At 45.8% G+C, this 21,430-nt stretch overlaps 2 protein-coding genes across 2 annotated transcripts in view; both read right to left on the minus strand.

The window, feature by feature from the left end:
* Accs (1-aminocyclopropane-1-carboxylate synthase homolog (Arabidopsis)(non-functional)) overlaps positions 1 to 10,285 on the minus strand; it is a 17,290-nt gene extending 7,005 nt beyond the window's left edge. Inside the window, exons 1-8 of the mRNA XM_013029970.1 lie at positions 10,239 to 10,285; positions 7,243 to 7,533; positions 5,185 to 5,244; positions 4,850 to 4,920; positions 3,426 to 3,495; positions 2,926 to 2,992; positions 987 to 1,084; positions 479 to 556 (exon numbers count right to left, since the gene is read on the minus strand). Coding sequence (XP_012885424.1) covers positions 479 to 556; positions 987 to 1,084; positions 2,926 to 2,992; positions 3,426 to 3,495; positions 4,850 to 4,920; positions 5,185 to 5,244; positions 7,243 to 7,533 — 735 coding nt within the window. The 5' untranslated portion in view covers positions 10,239 to 10,285. The remainder of the gene's footprint in view (positions 1 to 478; positions 557 to 986; positions 1,085 to 2,925; positions 2,993 to 3,425; positions 3,496 to 4,849; positions 4,921 to 5,184; positions 5,245 to 7,242; positions 7,534 to 10,238) is intronic.
* Positions 10,286 to 13,082: 2,797 nt separating this feature from the next.
* Positions 13,083 to 21,430, minus strand: part of Accsl (1-aminocyclopropane-1-carboxylate synthase homolog (Arabidopsis)(non-functional)-like) — a 60,888-nt gene continuing 52,540 nt past the window's right edge. Inside the window, exons 6-17 of the mRNA XM_013029968.1 lie at positions 21,074 to 21,144; positions 20,170 to 20,239; positions 19,890 to 19,956; positions 18,894 to 18,991; positions 18,359 to 18,436; positions 17,738 to 17,844; positions 16,666 to 16,749; positions 15,832 to 15,877; positions 15,596 to 15,737; positions 14,309 to 14,451; positions 14,061 to 14,217; positions 13,083 to 13,171 (exon numbers count right to left, since the gene is read on the minus strand). Coding sequence (XP_012885422.1) covers positions 13,083 to 13,171; positions 14,061 to 14,217; positions 14,309 to 14,451; positions 15,596 to 15,737; positions 15,832 to 15,877; positions 16,666 to 16,749; positions 17,738 to 17,844; positions 18,359 to 18,436; positions 18,894 to 18,991; positions 19,890 to 19,956; positions 20,170 to 20,239; positions 21,074 to 21,144 — 1,152 coding nt within the window. The remainder of the gene's footprint in view (positions 13,172 to 14,060; positions 14,218 to 14,308; positions 14,452 to 15,595; positions 15,738 to 15,831; positions 15,878 to 16,665; positions 16,750 to 17,737; positions 17,845 to 18,358; positions 18,437 to 18,893; positions 18,992 to 19,889; positions 19,957 to 20,169; positions 20,240 to 21,073; positions 21,145 to 21,430) is intronic.

Raw genomic sequence — 21,430 nt, forward strand, 5'->3', positions numbered from 1 at the left:
AAAAAAAAAAAAAAAACAACAACTTAAATGATAAAGGCAAAATAACCTAAGTAGGCAAATCATTGAAAAGTAGACTTGGAAGAACCACTACTACAGGTCTCTACTTTTCTTAAGGAGGCCCCAGGCTCTCTCAAGGTACACAGAACACCCCTTTAAATGGCCAAGGAGAGTAGCAAAACTACAGACCTGTATGTACCACACTTAACTCCTGAAGCAGAATCAGCAGGAGTGTGCAGATGCAGAGTGTTTAATGAAGCTCCCTAGTTAATTCCGTCTGCATTGAGGTTCAAGAGTCTTTCTAATGGGAAGACCCTCCACAGTCAGGGCTTGGACCCCCTAGAATGGCTCCATGTCCCCAACCTACATCCCCATCATAGGCTGTCAACCTAATTCAGAGATCAGGCAGAGAAAAAGGGGTTCACACCCTGCTCAGACCCACCCACCCCCAGCTCTGGGTTTGATTTGATCTCAGACAGACCTCAGCATTAGCTCCTTGCAGGGCCAACTCCAACTTCTCTGCTGTAAGCTGGAAGGGACGTGTGTCTTGCCCAGTAACCTGGGGAGAAAAAAAAGATACACCAAAGTCAACAGCCAAATTCAGTGTTCCTCTCAAAACCTGAGCTCTAGATCTCTCACCCTTTGCAAGCTCCAATCTTAGCACAGTGTCTGGAAAATGGATGGAGCGGGGTGGTCACTCTCTTTTCCCACCACACATCCCCACCCTTCCACCCTTCACATCAGGGACTAACCTCATCAGTGTACTACCGTGTTCTTATTTCTAAGGCTGTCCTTGGCTTCTACAGGGACCTCAAGAATCTCAGGGCCTGGTGCTGAGGAACCTCTGGAGACCCCAGACATGGCAGCCAGTGGCAACAGGAGGTTCGACTCTTCTCACTGTAGCCCCAGAGCCCTTATGTAGATTTCAGACCCAGGAAACTCAGCCTACAGGAAAGTCCATGTCCCACCTGGGATGCAGGAACTCTTACCTTGCTGTCCAGGTAGACATAGACCAGTCGGACACTGCCATAGAGATAGACGTGCTGGGTAATGGCTCCATAGTAAGGGGTGGGAATCAGGAAAGCCTCTGAGGAGGGTAAGGGGCAGTCTGTCATCCTCTCGCTCCAACATCTCAGACCCACATCATGGGCTCTCCAGGACTTCAACATCCTTGGGGAGCATTTGGGGCATGTTTTCTACTCTCAACTCCCCAAAATACTAAAGCCTAGAATCACTGAGACCAATGTCTCTCATAATATGATGGGGCTGCATCCAGACAACCCCCCTGTAAATTGAAAATATCATTCGGTCAAAAAGCATCACTACCAAACATCACTAGCTTAGCAACAGAGTTATATGGCTGATTGTGTGTGGAGCTGTGGCTCCACTGCCCGGCATTGCAAGAAAATATGGTCTCATATCGCTAGCCAGGGAAAAGGTCTCAATTCAAAATTTGAATATTGTTTCTATTGAATGAGTACAGCTTTCATGCTAAAGTCAAAAAAATACTAAATGGAACCATCATAAGTTGGGGACCATCTGTAATTAAGAGCAAACATTCAATCTTAGCCAAAAGCCCAAGAAGGAACTAGTGGCTAACATTTACTGAACACTTAGTATGTGCTGGTAACAGCACTTAACTGCCCTGGTGTCATGCATCTAAGTCTTAACTATTCAGGAGACTGAACTGTTCAGGAGACTGAGATCTGAGGATTGAAGTTTGAAACCAGCCAGGTGGCATGCCTGTAATTCTAACTATTCAGAAGGCTAACATCTGAGGATTATAGTTTGAAGCCAGCACTCAGAAAAGTCCCTGAGATTCTTCTCTCCAATTAAGCAGCAAAAAGGCTAGAAGTAGAGGCATTGCTCAAGTGGCACAGTACCACCTTGAGCAAAAAATCTAAGGAAGAGCAACAAGTCCTGAGTTCAATCCCAGTACTAATGAAAAGAATTATTTGCACCTCATCTGATTCTCACCATCACTGTCCACGGGAACTATTATCATCCTAACTTAAATGAAGCTTAAGGGGTTGCTGATCTTGACTGTTCTAGAATGGGAAGGAAATTGCTTCTTTTGTTCTTACAATAAGCCTTCCTGTTATGGTCAAAATCCCAGTGACAACCTCTCTGTGTGACTTGGACAGGTCCTAGAAGCCCCAGTCTCCTCTACTTAAAATGAGGACAGTCATAGAATGCATTTCCTAGGTTCCATGTAAAATCCTATGGAGCATAGTATGGGATAAATAGAAGCCACTAATATCATTGTTACTAGTTAAGCTATCATGAGACTCCTATTTCTTACAACCAATCACCCCTGATTATGACCAGTCCTTAAGACCACAGCTCTTTCTCAGGCCCTGCTGTCTACCCACTCCAAGATCCATTCCAATTTTCTTCTTCGTTAAGGGATAATCTAAGTGTTCAGAGAATGTCAAGGATATAACCAAGGCATGGAGGTCTTTCCCTAAGCTATGGGGGTAACCACATTTGGTTGAAGCCAGCTCTGCCTTAGTCCTCTTTGCCAAGGAATGCTTTCAGAACACATTTATGAGTCATTTCTGGTCAATGAGATGGAGAGAGATCCAACTTGCATTCTTCTGGGGACAAACACCCCCATACTCTTGTTCTGATAGGAGAAGGATGGTGTAGCCTTGTCCTTCTCTTTCTGCTCTTAAGACATCCATGTCATGGAAGGATGTGACAATGTTCTGGAGAGCATGAAGAAGGTACTCTCAGAGAGAAAGAACCCTGATGTAGTAACCTCTCCTGGAATTACTGCCACTGGGTGTATTGGTATGCATTTATTGAAGGCTCCTGTAGTTACCAATTTTTTATTAGAATTGAAAGAATACTGACTCTAAGGGGAATACTGAAGACACTGAGGCACAGAACAACCCCAGGGTAGAGTGGGTCTCAGAGCTCACTCACCTCCTACTTCGCACAGCACTGTGGCCAGAGCAGAGAAGAGAGAGGCACCGCCATTTAGAACGACCACCTGGGGGTGACAATCAGGAGATAGGGATGATTCTGTTCCAGGAAGTACAAGAAACCCAGCCTCTATCCCAGGATGGCATAGCAGAGATCCAGGTCCCTTGCTCAGTGCCCTGGGGGCTCTGCTCCCAAGAAGATCACCCCTGGCTTGTAGCCACGCTCATTCATGGAAACTCTGATCTTAGTCAAATGAGCAAGAGAGAGAGCGCCAGTCACTCCAAGGTTTTACCCAAGGCTGAGATGGCCAGAAGGGTCCCCAGCACAAGGGCAGAAATTTTAACTCTAAATCCCTACGGTTAGGGTCAAGAAAGAAGTGTTCCTCGCTCTACTTTGGCTAAGTGAAAGGCAGGTCCCAACCCCACCTTATCCTTGACTAGTCAAGAATTGGACAGCAAACTGAAGATCATGTAAGAAGAAAGGAAAGGGGAGCTACTCACATTCTCTGGCTTGAGGGGTGCTGAGCTCTTGCAGTAGAAAGACAGGAACTTAGCCACTTCCTCTCGGAGACTAGAGATAAGACAAAGAAACAGACAGACAGAGAGACTTACCAGAAGGCCCTTAACCCATAGTCTACCCCAAAGTTCTTCTAGGGAATCTTCAGTCAGCTGCTAGTATTGTTCCCTACTTCTTATGTGAGGAATGTGATCAGCACCTATCTGATCATAGTACCTTGGCGCCCCTCCCCAGGTCCTATCCACCTGAGAAGCTTTCCTTCTCAGTAGGTGTATGACACCCAATCCATCTAAGCAGGAGTCCTCAGACAATGAAAGGTAACATTACAGGCAGATCTACCTAATAATTATATAAACATTATTAATGCTAGGTGCTGGTAGCTCACATCTGTAATTCTAGCTACTCAGGAGGCTGAGATTTGAGGATCATGATTCAAACCAGCCCACTCAGTCCATGAGGCTCTTATCTCCAATTAACCACCAAAAAACCAGAAGTGGTGCTAAGGCTCAAAGTGCTAGAGTGCTAGCTTTGAACAAGAGAGTCCAGGGACAGAGCCCATACTCTGAGTTCAAGCCCCACAACCAACAGCAATAATTTATTATTGTTGTTGATGTTGTTGTTGTAACTGTTACTGCAGTTGTTTTTGCTAACATTTACTGGACATTCACCTTATACAAATATCATTGGAGAATGTTATGTTGCAGCCATAATTATTACTATTATTATTATATCTATTTACAGATGAAAAAATTGAGACTGGAGACTATCAGGTGACCTGCTGGTAAGTGGCAGAGTCCATTGTCATGCCCTGTGCTCTGCCTCCAGAGCTCACTATCCTAATTTTTGTATGTTAAGGAAATGTGCTTTGGGATCTTGGTCTTAGAATCGAGTTGTGCTGGTCCACTCTGCCCTTAAAACAGTACCCAGCCACCCTCATCAATACTCTATCAGCACACCATAATCAAATATTCTACACTACCTCCCACCTTACCATGAAGAAATGACCTTGCTCACCTTGATTGCAATGGTACTAAAAAACCAGGGAGAGACCCCTCACCCGAAGGCCCTCTCCATGACTCAGATCAGGATCAGAGGCCCAAGCTGGGAGCTCCTGAGATAGGGCTGGAACTGGCAAGAGACCCCCATGATTACCAGGTCTACAAGAATGGACCTTCAGCCTACAGAAAACTCAGCCTGCCACTCCTGATATCGGTGGGACAATTCTTTGGGCTATCCTGTGCAGTGTAGAGTAAGCAGCCTCCCTGGCCTCTATCCTCTAGAGGCCAGTAGCAACCCACTCCCAGTAAAAACAAACAAAAATCTATTCACATATTGCTATTTATTCACCTCCTCCCAACACACAGACACCAAAATTATCTTGTGTTGAAAACCACTGGCAACTACTTACAACAGATGCCCTCTCCAGTCGGGGTACTGCAGCAAGGACGGCTCTATCCACAACATATCACTCTGACTCAGCTGGGGACAGAGAGGGAAGAGCAGAGCTGAGGGCCCGCACTGCCAGACTGGGAAAGTGAGTCACCCAAGTCCACATAGAGAGTTGTCTTAGAAGGCAGACCTGAAAGCCAGAGCTGTTTAACTCCCAGGACCTAGCCTGACCCAGACAGACAGCAGGCTCTTATGGAGGAAACATTCCAGGGAAGAAGCTCCCCAGAGCAGAACAAACAAAAATCTATTTGTGTATTGCCATTCTTATACCTCTCAGAGGTACCTAGGACTCACCCGATGGGACAGCAGATCAAAGCAGAGTTTGTTCTCACTGGTGCCCAGATTAATGATGCCCTGTAGACGAGAGGGGCACAGGCTGTGTGAGCATGGCAGAGGAATGTCAAGGAAAAGCCCCAGGGACCCAGAGACGGCAGGTGGAGTGCCCTGCAGTCTGCCCTTTCAGAAACTATCCCTGTGTTCCAGCTGAGCCTTCACTCAGCTCCCGGCTCCCAGCTCCCATCTTCCCATATCCAAAGCTCTGCCAAATGCTATCCCTACCAGGCACTGATGGCTCATGCATGTAATCCTAGCTACTCAGGAGGCTGAGATCTAAGGATCCCGGTTGAAATCCAGCCAGGGCAGGAAAGTCCATGAGACTCTTATCTCCATTTGAGTCACCAGAGAACCAGAAGTGTAGCTGTGGTTCAAAGTGGTGGAGTGCTAGCCTGGAGCAAGTGAGCTCAGGGACAGCACTCAGGCCCTGAGTACAAGCCCCACGCCCATGACAGACAAAATCCCGCTTTTGGGCATTTGCCCAAATGATCACAAACAAGACCATACTAAAGCTACCAGCACAACCATATTTATTGCAGCATTATTTACCATAGCTAAGATATGGAACCAACCCCGATGCCCCTCAGTAGATGAATGGATCAAGAAAATGTGGTATATATACACAATGGAATTCTATGCCTCCCTCAGAAAGAATGGCATTTGTTAGGAAATGGAAAGACTTGGGAAAAAATTATATTAAGTGAAGTAAGCCAGGCCCAAAGAAACATAGGTCCCATTGTTTCCCTTATTTGCAATAACTAGTATATGTCTGAGACAAACAGAAACTGTCAGACAAGTTGATGTTAGGTGAAATGAACCCCAAGATAAGGATTCAAATGGTTTTTTTTTCTTTCTTGTGATTGTTTCCAACATATTTATAAGATGATTTCTTCATTGCTTTGTATGTACCTCCCCCAGGGTATAAGCCCTGCTTTCACTGTATTTGATGTTGATATAATTTGTGGAGGGGAAGGGAAAAAGTAAATTGTTTAAATAGGGTTACAGGTGGACCCTTACAACAATGAGATGTGCAAGACGTTATATCAAAAAACGAACTTTACAACTTTGGTGGGGTGGAAGGTGGGAGGGTGGGGGATGGTAGGAGGGTGTAGAGGGGAAGGGATGGTATGGGGAAACAAAGGAGGAGGCAAACAATGCTTGATAAGAAATGTACTCACTATCTTGCCCATGTAATTGTAACCCCTCTGATTGGTATTTTCACAATAATAAAAAAAATAAAATCTCCAGGGGCTGTTTTCTTCCTCAGGGTTCCACAGCACTTTACAGCCATCCGCTGAGCGCTGCTCAGTTTCCACCCTGGAACCATGAGAACTAAGATAAATGCTATAAGTCTCCCTGAAGGCAGATGCATGCCCAAAACACTACTGTCTCTCTCAAGAGACTGAGCAGCCATCTGTATATGTTTATAGAATGAAAGAATGCACTCTGAGAGAAACAGAAACTAGAGTAGAGGTAGATCAAAAAGGAGCCTTTGGAAGTGGTGCTGTGGTTCAAATGGTAGAGTATACTAGCCTTGAGCTGAGGGACAGCACCCAGGCCCACAGTTCAAGTCCTGCGACTGACCAAAAAAAAAAAAAAGGAGCCTCTGTGTCAGTATAAATGCTCTCCTAGGAGATACACAGCAGCTGGCTGGGGGCTCAATGGTAGATAGAGTACTAGCCTAGCATTTTTGAGACTCTACGTTCAATACCTAACACAGGGGGAAAAAAAGGAAGGAAGAAGAGGAGGGGAGAAATTTAAGTTGAATAATTGGTGGGGGTGGGTCAGAATCCATGTTCCGATCCACAGTTCCTTGAATTCCTCCCTCACAAATCAAGAGTCTCCTTAATTATAAACAAACTAATAAACTGGGGCTTCCATGAGCAATAGGAGTCATGCTTTTGGAGTTAGAGGACTGAACTCCAAACTGACAAGTCCTAGGGAGGCTGTCCATGAGTCAAGAAAGGTGCCCCTTCCTGCAGTTCACTTTGGGGTCAGTGGGGGCGGAGCTTCACTCACACTGGGGTTCTTGTCCTCATCGTACTCATCCATGTGGAAGGTCCTGTAGCCCTCCTCAGCTGAGTCCCAGAACCATTTGATGACTCTCCCTCGAAAGGACAGGCAGGAGCTGTCAGAGGAGAACATGGAAATGGGATTACCCACTCCATAGAGCTTCAAGCGCTTGGGATCTGGTTCTCTGGGACATTCCTCTTCCCGGCCATCCTGACAGCTACTCGCCATGTCCTGGGTGGAGGCAGAGCCCAGACAAGTGGGAGGTGCTGGGGGGTCCTTTGGATCAGGGGTGAACATCTGCAAGAAGACAGAAGCACTCAATGCACAGGCCTGCTCAAAGGCTCCTTCCCCACTGCACCAAGCCCTATCTGCCCATTTTCTATTTATTTTTATTTTATAATTTTTTATTTGCACCTATTAGTTGCACAAGGGGGAAGCGGTTCACAGTGATATTCCCATACATGCATATTTGCAATGCATCCCAAACAAACTCAACAAATAATTTCAACAAGTTATTTTGTTCTATTTTTATGTATGTAAATTATTTCAGACATACTCATCCTCATTTTCCCTCTCTGTTAGCCCTCCTCACTCAGATTGGAACTTGTCCTCCACAACAGTCTGTTTTATTTTTATTTTTTTTGCATTTTTTGTGCATTAATTACACCAAGCGGTTTCAGCGTATTTCAGATGTGCATGCTTTATATTTGAATCAGAATAACCCTCTCTATTGCCTTCTCTCTCCCCATCTCTCAACCCCTTACTGATCAACAGCTTTCATTTACATTCCTTATAGCAGTTTCATACAGTTGTATTTCAAAATTATTCACATTCCATTTTTTTTATTGTGAAAATACCGTACAGAGGGGTTCACATTCCATCTTTTTCCTTCTTCCCTCACTCTCAACCCTTTAAACAGTCCTAGTGTTAGAATACTGTTTTGTATGTGCACATATATATTGCATATTTAAGTATATATGTATATAGGTGTGTATGCATATGCCCATGTCTGTGAATATAATAAATATATATTAGGTCTAGCTTCCACAAATGAGTGAAAACAAACAATATTTAGCTTCAGGAACTTGTCTTATCTCACTCAATATGATGATCTCCAATTCCAAGCTTCTTGCAAATGACATTTTACTTTTCCATATGGCTGGGTCATATTCTATGGTATATACACATCTCATTTATCCATTCATTTGTTGTTGAGGCCTTGGTTGATTCCACAGCATGGCTATGCTGAAAGTAAACATAGGTGCGTGGATATCTTTCTTGTACACTGATATACACTCCTTCAGACATATTCTTCAAATGGCATGTCAGGATCTTAAGTCTATTTTTAAACTTTTCCACATGGAGGAACCCCCACAGTGATTTCCCCAGTAGGTCAACTATTTTACATTCCCAGCAACAACATAAGAGGGTCCTACCCATATCCCCATGCATCTGCACCAAATTCATTGTGCTTTCTTGATGACTGCCATTCTATGTTGCCTAGGCTGTACCCTTTTGCTGTACTCAAGTAAGTTTCCTGGTTCAACCGCCCTCATAGCTGGGACTAAGGAGGCTCCACCATGCCTACCTGTCATTTCCTTTAAGTTTATATATTCATGGTTTCTGTGCCCTTTACCAGTTAGCAACATGTGTACAATTATTTCCACAAGCAAACTCTGTGCAGGAGTGGTTGCACATGCCTGTAATCTCAGTGGCCCGGATGCTGCTGAAAGGGGCTCATGTATTCCAGGCCAATCTGGACAACATAGTGAGATAAGAGGGAAGGAGGAAGAGGGAGGAAGGGAAAGGACAGAACAAGGGACAGACAAGGACTGTACTTGCTACATTTAAGTAACTTTATAGGTAAAACTTGTTCCATTTCTGCAGCTTTCCATTCTGTACCTTAAGAGGCCACCAATGTTCTTTACCCATCCTTACTGACCTCAATTCAAAAAGCCATGTTTTAGGCCAGGCACGGCAAACATCTGTGATCCTAGCTGTTCAGAAGAATGATATATCTGAGGATGAAAGTTCTAAGTCAGCCCAGGCAGTACTCTTATCTCCAAATAACCACCAAAAAGCCCTTTAGTGGAGTTGTCACCCAATGGTACGGCACCATCCTTAAGCAAAAATAGCTAAGGGGCAGTGCACAGATCCTGAGTTCAAGCCCCCGTGCCATCTCACCTGCCACTAAAAAATAAAAGTTTTAAATTTTCCAAGTAGATCATTGCTGGGGTTCTGGGGTGTTAAGCATGAGATCAGTGATGTGGAGCAGGCAGTGGTGTGAACTGAGGGGAACTGCAAGGGGTCACCACTGTGCAGGCAGGCACGCTAAGCAGTACTCCAGGATTCCTGTCTTCCCTCTGGAAGAAGAGACCAAGACCCAAGGACAGGGTCTCCTCTGGTCCCAGCCTTCACCTCCCCAAACGGTTTCACACCTGAGCAGTGGATGTGGCAGCAGAGAGAATACAAATTAGGCAAGAGTCCAGTCCTCAAGACCAAAGTTCTAGAACAGTCATATCCTCGCCGCCTCTGAGTGATAAGACGATCGGGAGGCAGGACCAAAACCCTTTACGGTTTAATTTTGCCTTGCTAAATCTTCTGGGGTCCTCCTCCAACTGGTGACCCCCTCCCTAGAGCCAGCCCTAGTTTCCTCCAGCTAGAGGGCGGTGGGCTGTGGCCAGGGTGGACAGCACGGCCTTGGGGCCAGGGTTTGGGGCTGCAGTGAAGAGGAAGGGGCCTCCAGGCCTCCAGCCTGTCCCCGGCCTACCCCAGCCCGTCCCCAGCCAGAGCTGCGCCCCGACCAGGCGTCGGAGTCGCGCAGGCCGAGCGGCCACTGCCCGTTCACCGTCGCAGGCTCTTCCACAGGACGGGACGCCTCGCGAGAGCCCAGCCCGGATTTCCAGGCGGAGGAAGCGCGATCCGATCCGTGCTGAGGGCTGTGAGATCAAAGGGCAGGAAAGAAGGCCAAGTCCTGCAAAGTGGAGGAAGGTGGCACCTACTTGGAGATAGGCCGCTGGTCCGTCTCTTTGGCTCTGGAATGTCTCTGGCGCTTTACGTACAGATGAGATTGCTGACAGATTCAAGCCTCCCGGGACCAGGAAACGCCCACAACCGCCGAAAGCACCACTCACAGCCAGGGGCACCGCCCACATCCGCCCAAGGCACCGCCCACACGCCCTGGACACAGCTCCCAACGGGACCAGGATACACCCACAACCGCCGAAAGCACCGCCCACAGCCAGGGGCACCACCCACACCCACCCAAAGCACCGCCCACATGCCGTAGCACCGCCCACACGCCCTGGACACAGCTCCCAGCAGGCGTCTCCGCATTCGTGGACCCGCGGGGTCCCGCCTACTCTGACTGAAGGCTAAACCTGGTGCTGGAGGGGTGGGGAGGGGGACAGAAGAGAGGAAATCCGGTGGGAGGGAAAGGCAGCAGAGGGGCTTGTGGGGTCCTTGCTGTAACTCCTGTCTGTCTGGTAGTGTTGAGGTGCATTATGTCTCTTGGCAAGTTCTGTAGCCCGCCAGAGCCTCTCGGAATTGAGAGGGGCACGTTCTTAGAGGTGGTGTGTTTGCAGCCATTCATTTGTCCTGCTGTTGTAACCCAGTCTGGCCTAGAACTCACCATCCGTCCCTTGTCTTGGCCTTCTGAAGTGCTGGGGAGGAGAGGAAAGAGTACTGCCATGAGAGCTGGACAGTTTCTAAATATTTGAGAACAAAGAAAGCTATTCTAAGCAAGCCATAGATTAAAAAAAGGGAAATCACAAACTATGCATGGTGCTGCAGGTCTGTAACTATAGATGTAATATATACATAATATATAGTTACATGTAATATACATTATACATATGCATAAAAAGAATTCAGTAAGACAGACAGCTGATTCTCACACACACACCACACATGAGTGGTCAATACACACATGAAAAGATATGTATTACTCACATGATGTAAATTAAAAGCAGAATAAAACCTATACACCTACAAGAATGACTTTAAGAGGGACTGAAAACACCAAAGATTGACAAGAAAATGGAGTGTCCAGAACTTTCATACTTTTAAATGCTAAAAGCACTTTGGAAAACTGTTGGTTTCTTATTAAATAAGTTATGACCTACATAATAGGATACTCAAAGTGAATGAACTAATTCATATGACAACGTGAATATCATTTTCTGAACAAATAAAGTTGAACACAAGAGCTTGCCTGTATGATTACATTTGCATGGAGTTGTGAACCTACAGAATTAATCCATGGGGGAAGGAGGAGCAGAGGTTGGCCAGAAATGGGAAAGAAAAAAAAATTCCTGTAATACTAGCTTCTCAGGAGGCTGAGATCTGAGGATCATGGGTCAAAGCCCAGCCCAGGTAGAAAAGTCCATGAGACTCTTCTCTCCAATTAACCAACAAAAAGCTGTGGTTCAAGTGGCAGAGTGCTAACCTTGAGCACAAAAGCTCAGGAAGTGGTAGAGCACCAGCCTAAGCTAAAAAAGCTCAATGACAGCACCCAGGCCTTGAGTTCAAGCACCAGGACTGGCACAAAAGAGAAGGAAAGGAGGGAAGGGGAGGGGATGGAGAAGGGAAAGGAAAGAGGGAGGGAGGGAAGAATTTTGAGGAATCAGAATTTTTTTAAGAAAATTATCATTATAAAGAACAAAACATAGGTCCAGAAGAGAGCATGGTAATAAACCCTTAGGACTAACCAAAGCTGATTCTTTTTTCTGCTTTTCATGATATGTCACACATCTCTGGTCTTAGAAATATAGGACTCGGTTTCAAACTATGATAGGTAAGTACTTTACTTCATAAAGTTGATATAGGATCGCTTTGAAATGACCCCAGGAGTAAACATGCTACCATTTCTTCTATGCCACTTTATCTAAAGGGAATTTGAAAAGAAGTTTCTTAACACTCACAATGGTACTGAAGCCATTTTCATCATCACTTCCAAAATGTTGGTCATTCCTGTTCTATTCATGTCACAGCTTCAGTGCTCAGGTTCCAAGGACTCAAAAGTCGATGAGTGATTTGACAGCTGGAAACACTTGCTGCAAATGGAAGACGCTGGAAATGGAAGACTCTAGGAACTAGTGACAAAGTATTTGTGAACCCCTAAATTTATGTTTAAATCATCCCCCCCAAGATGATGGGACCAGGAGGTAGGACTTTGGGAAGGGATTCAGTCATAAAGGATGGTCTATGACCTTTCTGCCTTGGGCAAGTTAAATCAAGAAGAAAGGCTTCATTAGACCCTGGATGCTCAAGAGCTTGATCTTGAACTTAGTAGCCTCCAGAATGGCCACCTGCTTTACAGTATTTTCTTGTTAACATCCTGAACAAATGAAGATACAAAGCATGTCACCATAATTGGTTTTAAACCCTTTCAGCAAGGCACAACTGGAACAGATATTCACAAAGATCCGTGCTTATACCCATCCTGTCTAGCTGATGTGAAAAAGATCTTGCAAAAATACTATGAGATGATATGAAGGATGTGAACAAGAAGCATGGCACATCTGGAATTTCAAAGAATATGGAATTTATTAGGCATTAAAATATAAAAAAATAAAACCACTTAAATAAAACGCCAGAAAGATCCCTTTCTCCCTCTCCAGACCCTACCACCCTAACCCAATTTTTAAAAAAGCATACACATGGTTAACAACGACTAAAACAATGCAAAACTTCCAAAGATAGCAGATGCTCAGCTTAGGAGATTGATGAGTGCGTCAGTTGAGACCATTTCCTTAGGAGTCACTGTTCAACCACAGCCTTCTGAGCTGGAGGCTGCTTCCTGGAACCCTTGAGCATGTGGCCTAACTGAAGCTGCTGGATGGAAGTCAATCCGACTCCCATAGGGCATCCTCTAATAGTCTCTCTATGCGATCCTGTTTCTGCTCCTCTAGCACCAGAAGAAACCGTCTCACACCTACAGGGTCCAAATGGAGAGAGAGAAAGAAACACTTAGTAGGTTGGCAGGTAGGGCTTAGACCTACCCAGATCATGGTAGACTATTAGAGCTAAACATTGGTCCTTTTTCAGGATAGATTTCCAAGTCAACCTGTTTAATCCCTTGCACCCTCATGCTTCCTTTCAGATTAGTCTACGGGACATTTCAATGCTTCCTATCAAATCCTACATCCCATCTCCGTTTGCCTCATAACTCCATCACTTGATCTGTTTTCTATGTGATGTTTTGAGATAAGGTTTGACTATATTATATAGTCCCTGCTGATCTCAAACCTTCAATCCTCCTATCTCAGCCTTTCAAGGGCTGGGATTACAGGTATACACCATTATACCCAGTTTTTACTCAACCTATTTCCCACTCTAGATCAAAAGATGTTTCCCCAGTATAAACCTTCATGAGGAGGAATAGGGGCTCATTGCTATGTTCCCAGAGGATAAAAGAGTATCTAGCATGCAATGGGATGTAATAAATAATGGTTTTAACTTTTGGTTTCTTCATAGCCTTCTGAGCTCCATTAGCATCAACACTGGGAACTGCCACAATCATTTATCTACCTTCTACAAGGGTAGAATACTACTTCTCATTAGCTCATGTTCCCAGTGCCTCACTCTGTGGCAGGTACAAAACCAGTACCAGGCTAGGAGCCTGAGGTACCGATCAGGTCTTGTTCCCAAGGGAGCATAATTAAAAAGGAAAATGGAAAACAGCTGGCTCAGGATGGATGCAGCAAGAGGTTTCAAGGGCAAAAGAAATAAATGAAAACAACAGGAAGCTTCAGGAGTTGAGTCAGAGAGGAGCCGATGGGGCTATCTCTAAAGGAAGCAAGGACTAGGTCAGCACCACTCACCCTCTTCGAGTTGATTGTGTTTTTCTGCAAAGACAAGGTGGAACCAGCCAGGTTTCTTACAGCTGAAGGATTTGCCATGGGATAATATCAGCTTGCTTTCCAGGAAGCGGTGATAGAGGAGTTCTTCTTCTTCAAATGTAGCCGGGTAGTAAAGGTACTAGAAAGAACAGAGGTATGGAGATAACAAACATGAGACCCAAGTCAGCAGGTCTTTCTAAGAATACTGTGTGCTTATTCCTAGAGCTTACATCTTTCAGGTTGATCCACAAAGAGAGGCCAGAGCTACAAGGGAGAAATGGGATCTCCAGTGCCTCTAGCTTGCTAGTGACATACTTGTGAGCTTCCCGCAGCCGGGAGTGGTTAGTGGGCAGGTACACCTCATCAATCCATCCTGCACAGGAGGAGAAAGAGCTGTCACAGGTCTTGTGGCAGAAATCCACCACAAAGCTGGGCTTTATACAACTTATTTCTATCCAAGACTATTATTTGTGTGGGTAGCTTTGACAGCCACCTTATCTAGGGCTATGGAAAGTAAGAAGGGCTTCAATAGGCCAATAGGAGATGTTCTCTTCATGTTCATGCTTCCCAGGTAAAGAGTTTGAATATTCCATGGAGGCAGAGATGCTGCTGCTTCAACTGGGCAAGTTAACAGGAACTCAAAACCTCCCTGTCACCCAACTTTGAGCTCCACATGATGGGAGGAACTTAGATATATTTCTAGCTCAATTTCTGTCAGCCTTGGTAATACAAAATAATAACCTGGGGACTTGTGAGTTGCCCTGATGCTCAGGATATGCCTCTTGGTCATCTAATTTAGATCTTTGAGGATAGAGTCTACATATCAGTACTGAAGCAATTAAATGATTCCCAGGTTCACCCAAGGGTGAAAACTAGAGCTCAAAAGCTTAGATCTGATTTTTGCCAAGTATCAAAGAACCTGGTGTCAGGTAGAGATGCGTCCAGTTGGTTTTTTCCAATCTACCACCCTCCCTACTCAGAGCTGGAAGCAAACTGCTTGCTAAACCCAGTAATCCAATGTCAGTAGTTTGTTTCATTCATTAGTTTTTTTGTTGTTGTGTCCCAGTTACTGTCTTAAGCCTTCCAATGTGGCATCTATTATAGGAAATTTTGCCTATTGCATGAAAGGAGTAAAGTCTCCTCTGAGGCCAGCTCTTCACTTAAGGTCCAAAATGACAAAGTGCCACAATAGTCAGTTCTTCTCTGGCTACCTTAGAAAACGAGATTACCCTTAATTAAAACAGCGTTTCTTTGAAATCCTTGTCGGAGGCAAGCAGGGTACTGGTGAAGGAAAGAAGACATTCACATCAAGACCGGTGTCTGAAGTTCTTATTTTCAGGTCTTTAAAGTATGGTTGACTCTCCTCTCATTGCCCTCATTGCCTCATTCCCTACCTTAGTTAAAACCTGACACTCTTAACAGAGTACTAGGGGCATACTAGAGGCCCAAGGAAACCTAGGAATTCCCAGCGGCCATGAGGTCCAGCCAAGATGCCATTTTGGGGTGTTGCTCAATACCTCTGTCCTGGAGCAATCGGCCTAGTTTGTACTGCGTAATGCCAGAGACACCATGGAGGCAGCCAAAGGAGCGCATGGCAGAGGCCACAAGACTATTGTGGGTGTACAGAGCACTAAGACAGAAGCCAGCGATGCCGAAATCCTGGAGGAAGAGAAGGGGGGGAACCTTTGGCTTGTTGTCCTCTATTTTTGGATTCTTTTTTTTCCAGACTTGAGGGCAGGCAGCTAGGACTCACCAAACTGGCATCCCAGATTACATGGGTCCTTTCAGGGTCAGGCAAACTGCAGAAGGGAGGGAAAAAAACCAAGATTATGGAGAACTATTTGAAGGATTGAGGTTTGGAATCCAAGAGTGACAAGGAAGTGATCTTGAAGTCTTTCCTAGATAGCAAGGCCTAAGGAACCCAAAGATCAAGAAAATGTTGCCCCAGCAATGCCAGAAAGGCATAGCTGATGTACTAGGAGGAATGGCTCCCAAGTGTCCACCAAAGAGGTGCTTACTTGTGGCTTCTCCCCACCCCCCATACCGGGTCTATATGAAGCCACCTTAGCAGTTGCCTCTTCAGATGTGAGCATCCCACTACTTCTAGAATGTGCTTGCCTGCTTCTTTCTGCCATTCCTTTGGTAAGCTGTTCCTTCCACTAAAAAAAGCCCTTTCCTTGCCTTGCTGGAATTCTACTTCTACAGTCCAATACTACCATTAAGAAAGTTCCAGCCAGGAGGAATGGCACACAACTGTCATCCACAACTTGGGAGGCAGAGGCAGGAATATCCTGAGTTGGAGTCTAGCCTGGGCTCCATAAAGAGATCCCGTCTCACAATGAGAAAGTTCCCACCCTGACCTGATGCAGTGTCCCTTGACCTTGTCCTCAAGTTTGCTTCTGTACAGAATGGCACATAGATGAGAAGATAGTCAGGAGGAAAGATGCTGCTTTGTTCATGTGCATAACCCCTATTGGCACTTAATTCACTCCCCAGCACTGCCTGTGAGGCTGAAGCCTCATGAACTCACCCTGCAAGCCAGGAGCCTCATGCTTCTCATGCTCAATTCCAGCCCAGTTGCACTCACCTTCTTAGGCTCAGCACACTGTGGAATGTGAGGTCTTCACCGAACACGGACAGCATGCAACTCTCATCTATGATCACATGGAGGCTATGTCTGTAGTTGGAGCAGAGGGGAGAATACAAGCTAGCTTCACCTTAGAATCTTAATTCATTTCCTATCATCTTCCTCTCTGGATACAGATCAGATACTCTGATGCCCCAGCCACACCCCCTCCAAGGGGCACTGTCTGGTAGAAGGTAGGATACTAGAAGGGACCATTGCATCTGGCTTGCAGGGAACAAGACCAAAAGACACACTGATAGTATCTCATCCAAGCTTTCAGCCATCAAGCAGAAACCAATGTCTCCATTTGTTCATGTCCTACCCACAGTCTGAATTGAGTAGTTCTATACATGGGCCTCATGCACACACAACCCATCTCACCTATTCTCCCAACAGTCCCCTGAAAAGGTATCACCATCCCATTTCAAAAATGGGAGAAACTCATGTTCCCCAGTTAAAGTCAATCCCTTCAACTGGCAAATGCTACAGATGATATCTGAACACAGCGATTGGATTCTTGACCAGAGCCTCTACCATTATTTCTCCTGCACCTACATTTCACTCTATTCATTGGTCTGGGTTGGTTCTGTGGTTTGCATTAAGTATCTCATTTAGAAAACAGAAGAATGTCTCCCCTACATAGTTGGGTTGTTTCAGGACTCCAGAGGCAATCAAAATTAACATGTTCTTAGAAGAAGACATGAAGTCCTGTATGAACACATGCTTATCACACAAGGTCAAAATGGATGCTGGGAGAAAGGGGCTTATGCTGTAATAAGTAGAAAAGCAACAATTACTATTTTTATTCCTATGTAAATAACTAAGGTAAAAGGCTAGAAAGGAAATGACAAAAAAGTGGAAATGTGCAAACATATGGATGCTTTCCCCTTCATATCATGTATTTATTTGTAGGCAGCTCTACAAAGAACATGTACAGTAAGCATACTGGGTAAATGACCTCTAGTTCTGACCTCACCACTACCAGTGGCAAGAAACCTTCTTAGAGACATCATGCAGTGTTGAGGAGTGGGACACGTACTTCTTGGCAAAGGACAAGCATTCCATCAGTGAGTATTGGGAATCGATACCAGCCAGAGAATTCTGAGGGTTGGTTAGTACAATACCGCGGATGACTTTTCCCTAGGAAGAACCCAAACACAAGAAAAACATTCAAATCCTTGATATCTACCCCCAAGTCAGCCAAGAATCTTTTACAAAACTCCAATATACAGATAGGCCACTGCTGTGTGAGCAGAGAGCAGATCTGGGGCAGGGCTGCCATGGCTCTGAGCAGGATGTACTCTGGAAACATTTACTGTTTTTTCTTTCTCAAGTGCCCAGTAGTTTTTTTTTTTTTTTGCCGGGGCGGGGCGGCGGGGGGAGCTGATTGTGGGGCCTGAACTCTGGGCCTGGGTGCTGTCCCTCAGCTCTTCAGCTCAAGGCTAGCGCTCTACCACTTGAGCCACAGCACCACTTCCGGCTTTTTTCTTTTTGCTTATATGGTGCTGAGGAATCGAACCCAGGGCCTCATGCATGCAAGGCAAGCGCTCTACCACTGAGCCACCTTCCCAGCCCCCTCACTAGGTCTTCTATCAGTACCTGACCCCTTTCAAGGCCAGCAATAGCTACCCTGAAAATACAGTTCTCCCCTTACCTTAACCCTAGCTTCAAGCAACATCACCTCCAACTTATCTTCAGTGATCTGGAGAACATGGGCCTTTTCAGAAGTGACCTGGAAGAGAAACACTATTGAATGATGGCTAGATGAAAGTCCATGAGCCAGCTGGGCACTGGTGGCTCACACCTATATGTCTAGCTACTCAGAAATCCAAGATTTGAGGATTGCAGTTCAGAGCCAACTCAAGCAGGAAAAGCTATGAGACTCTTATCTCCAATTAACCACCAGAAAACTCAAAGAGGAGCAGTGGTTCAAAGCAATAGAGTATTAGCCTTGAGCAAAAAGAGCTCAGGGACAGTGCTCAGGACCCAAGGTCAAGACCCATGACCAAAAAAAAAAAAAAGTCCATGAGTCTTAATTTCTCATCCCTATAATCCCTGGGCCTTCATATTAGGGTTTAGGGCCCATATGGCTTCTTCATCCCCATGTCTCCACCCATCGACCCCCGCCCCCCAGTCTTTTTTGCATCAACTGCCTAGGTAGACTGAACAGGAAAGGGATCCATTCTGACCTTGGTCTCCAGGTAGACAGGAATCAACTCAACTTTTGCATACAGATGAGAGCTAAAGGTGAAGGCACCATAGAAGGGAACTGGGACTAGAAAGGCCTCTGCAAGCACAGAAAGACAATGCCCTCAGCCCAAGCTCCCTCCCTCAGAACCTGCCTGCCCCCCAGACTGACAACAAAACGACCAACAGAAGAGGTCAGTTATATGACCCCCTCCCCCACTACCACAGGACTAGTGTGCTTGGAATTGGGCTCCATTCTTACAGATGCTGGGAAACAGTATCTAGTTCCAAAGAACACATTCTCGCTTCACTGGAAGGGTGCACTGCAGAAGAGGACAGACCGTTGCTGTGACTATTAGTCCAGGACACTGATCAAGCTAAGCTTGCTAGGAGATGGAGCATTTGTCATTAAGGAAGTCTTGTTAGCTTCAGGCCAAAACTCTGGAGGCCAAGGGGAAGGGCTCTTATGATTTAGATGTGAGGAGGGGGCAGGTATGTCCTACATTCCTTCCTTCCCATCCATTCAGCCTGATGTACGGGCTAACCAAGGACCTAATCTTTTCAGCCTGGTCACTTCCTTCACAGAACCAGAGCTCTTGCTTAGGCAATGTTCAGTGATTGAGAACAGATCACTCAGCTTTACATGACTCCAAATGAATTAAATTATTTCATTTTTTTTGAAGAGGCAGGAAACCTGTTATTTCTCTCTAAATATATAGGGCTCTACATTTCAGTTGGGCCCAAGAGCTCAGCTACTCACATAATAATTTGGCTCTCATGCCATCATTCCTAGGACACACCTCCCTGGGGAAGTGTCCCATTAAATGAGGAATCTAAATCCCTTGCTTCTCCAGAAATCATTTCAAATGTCCTAATGCAAAAGGGCCCACATCCCTCAGGGAAGGGCTGGAGTGAAGACACTCTTCACCAAGGGCTCCTGCCTGGGTTGTTCCTGCCCAGTACTTCACTGTCAGGGAAGGTCCAGTCTACTGACTTACCCCCTGGATCACTCAGAACCATGGTCAGTGCAGAGAAGACAGAGAAGCAGCTATTGAGGACAACCACCTGAGGACAATGAAGAGACAAGTCAAAATCCAGTGCCCGTGGATGGGACTGTGGCCACACTCCCTCCCTCCCTCCTTTCCTTCCTTCCCGCAGGGAAGAGGTAGATACCAGGACCCCGTCCTGATCCTGCGGGTCTCCACTAGCTCTCCCTGTATTCACTAGCTAATGCAGAAGGTCCCTCCCAAGGATACAGCTCTCACGGGCCTGACTCACATTTTCTGGATCTAGGCGAGAAGGTGCCTTGCAGTAGTAGGTGAGGAACCGAGCCACTTCTTCCCGAAGGCTGTGGACAGATCCAGACAAACCTTGTGGTTCCTCGTTCAGGGTTGAGATGCCAAGTATGTTCCAAAGAACACAGTGTGCAATCTAACAAGGATCTTGACCACTCCATCCAACCGGATTGTATGGGGCTACAGACTAAGTGTCGACTCACCAGGTCACACAGACAAGAGGTGAAGAGGTGGGGCAAGACCCATGCTTTTTTGTTGTGGTTGTTAGTCATAGGGCTTGAACGCTGGGCCTGGGCGCTGTCCCTCAGCTCTTCAGCTCAGGGCTAGCCCTCTACCACTTAAGCCACATTGTTATTTCCAGCTTTTTCTGCTTATGTGGTACTGAGGAATCGAACCCAGGGCCTCATGCATGCAAGGCAAGCACTCTACCACTGAGCTACCTTTCCAGCCCAGCAATACTATTTTTAACCAGACCAAGCTGCCTCCTGATGAGGAGCTATTCTGGCTATTTCCTACAAATTTTGTTTTCCCTAGAACAAATGAAAACACAGGCAGCCGGGAGCTGGTAATTCACTCCTGTAATACTTAGGAGGCTGAGATCTAAGGATCACTGTTCAAAGCCAGCCCTGGCAGGAAAGTCTGTGAGACTCTTATCTCCAATAAGCAACCAGAAAAATGTAAGTGGCACTATGGCTCAAGTGGTAGAGTGCTAGCTTTGAGCTGAAGAGCTGAGGGACAGCACCCAGGCCCCAGAGTTCAAGCCCCACAACCAACAAAAAAAAAAAGAAAGAAAGAAAAGAAAACACAGCCAACCAAAGATATAAGGTATATTAAATCCCATTCTGGTGCCTGGAGACCAAGAAACCCTTGATCTGATGGTCACTTACAACAGTTGGCCTCTGTTCTCGGGGTACTGTAGCTGGTCTTCCTTGATGGAGTTCATGTCACTCTGACATAACTGTGTAAAAGAAAAAAACAACAAAACAGTAGCTGGGCATTGGTGGCTCACACCTATAATCCTAGCTACTCAGGAGGCTGAGATCTGAGGATCATGGTTCAAAGCCAGCCCAGGTAGGAAAATATGTGAGATTCATTTTTTTTTTTTTTTGGGTCCAGTCGTGGGGCCCGAACTCTGGGCCTGGGCGTTGTCCCTCAGCTCTTCAGCTCAAGGCTAGCGCTCTACCACTTGAGCCACAGCGCCACTTCTGGCTTTTTTCTTATGTGGTGCTGAGGAATCGAACCCA

The sequence above is a fragment of the Dipodomys ordii genome, unplaced genomic scaffold (genome assembly GCF_000151885.1).
Source record: "Dipodomys ordii isolate 6190 unplaced genomic scaffold, Dord_2.0 Scaffold125, whole genome shotgun sequence".
NCBI lineage: Eukaryota > Metazoa > Chordata > Mammalia > Rodentia > Heteromyidae > Dipodomys > Dipodomys ordii.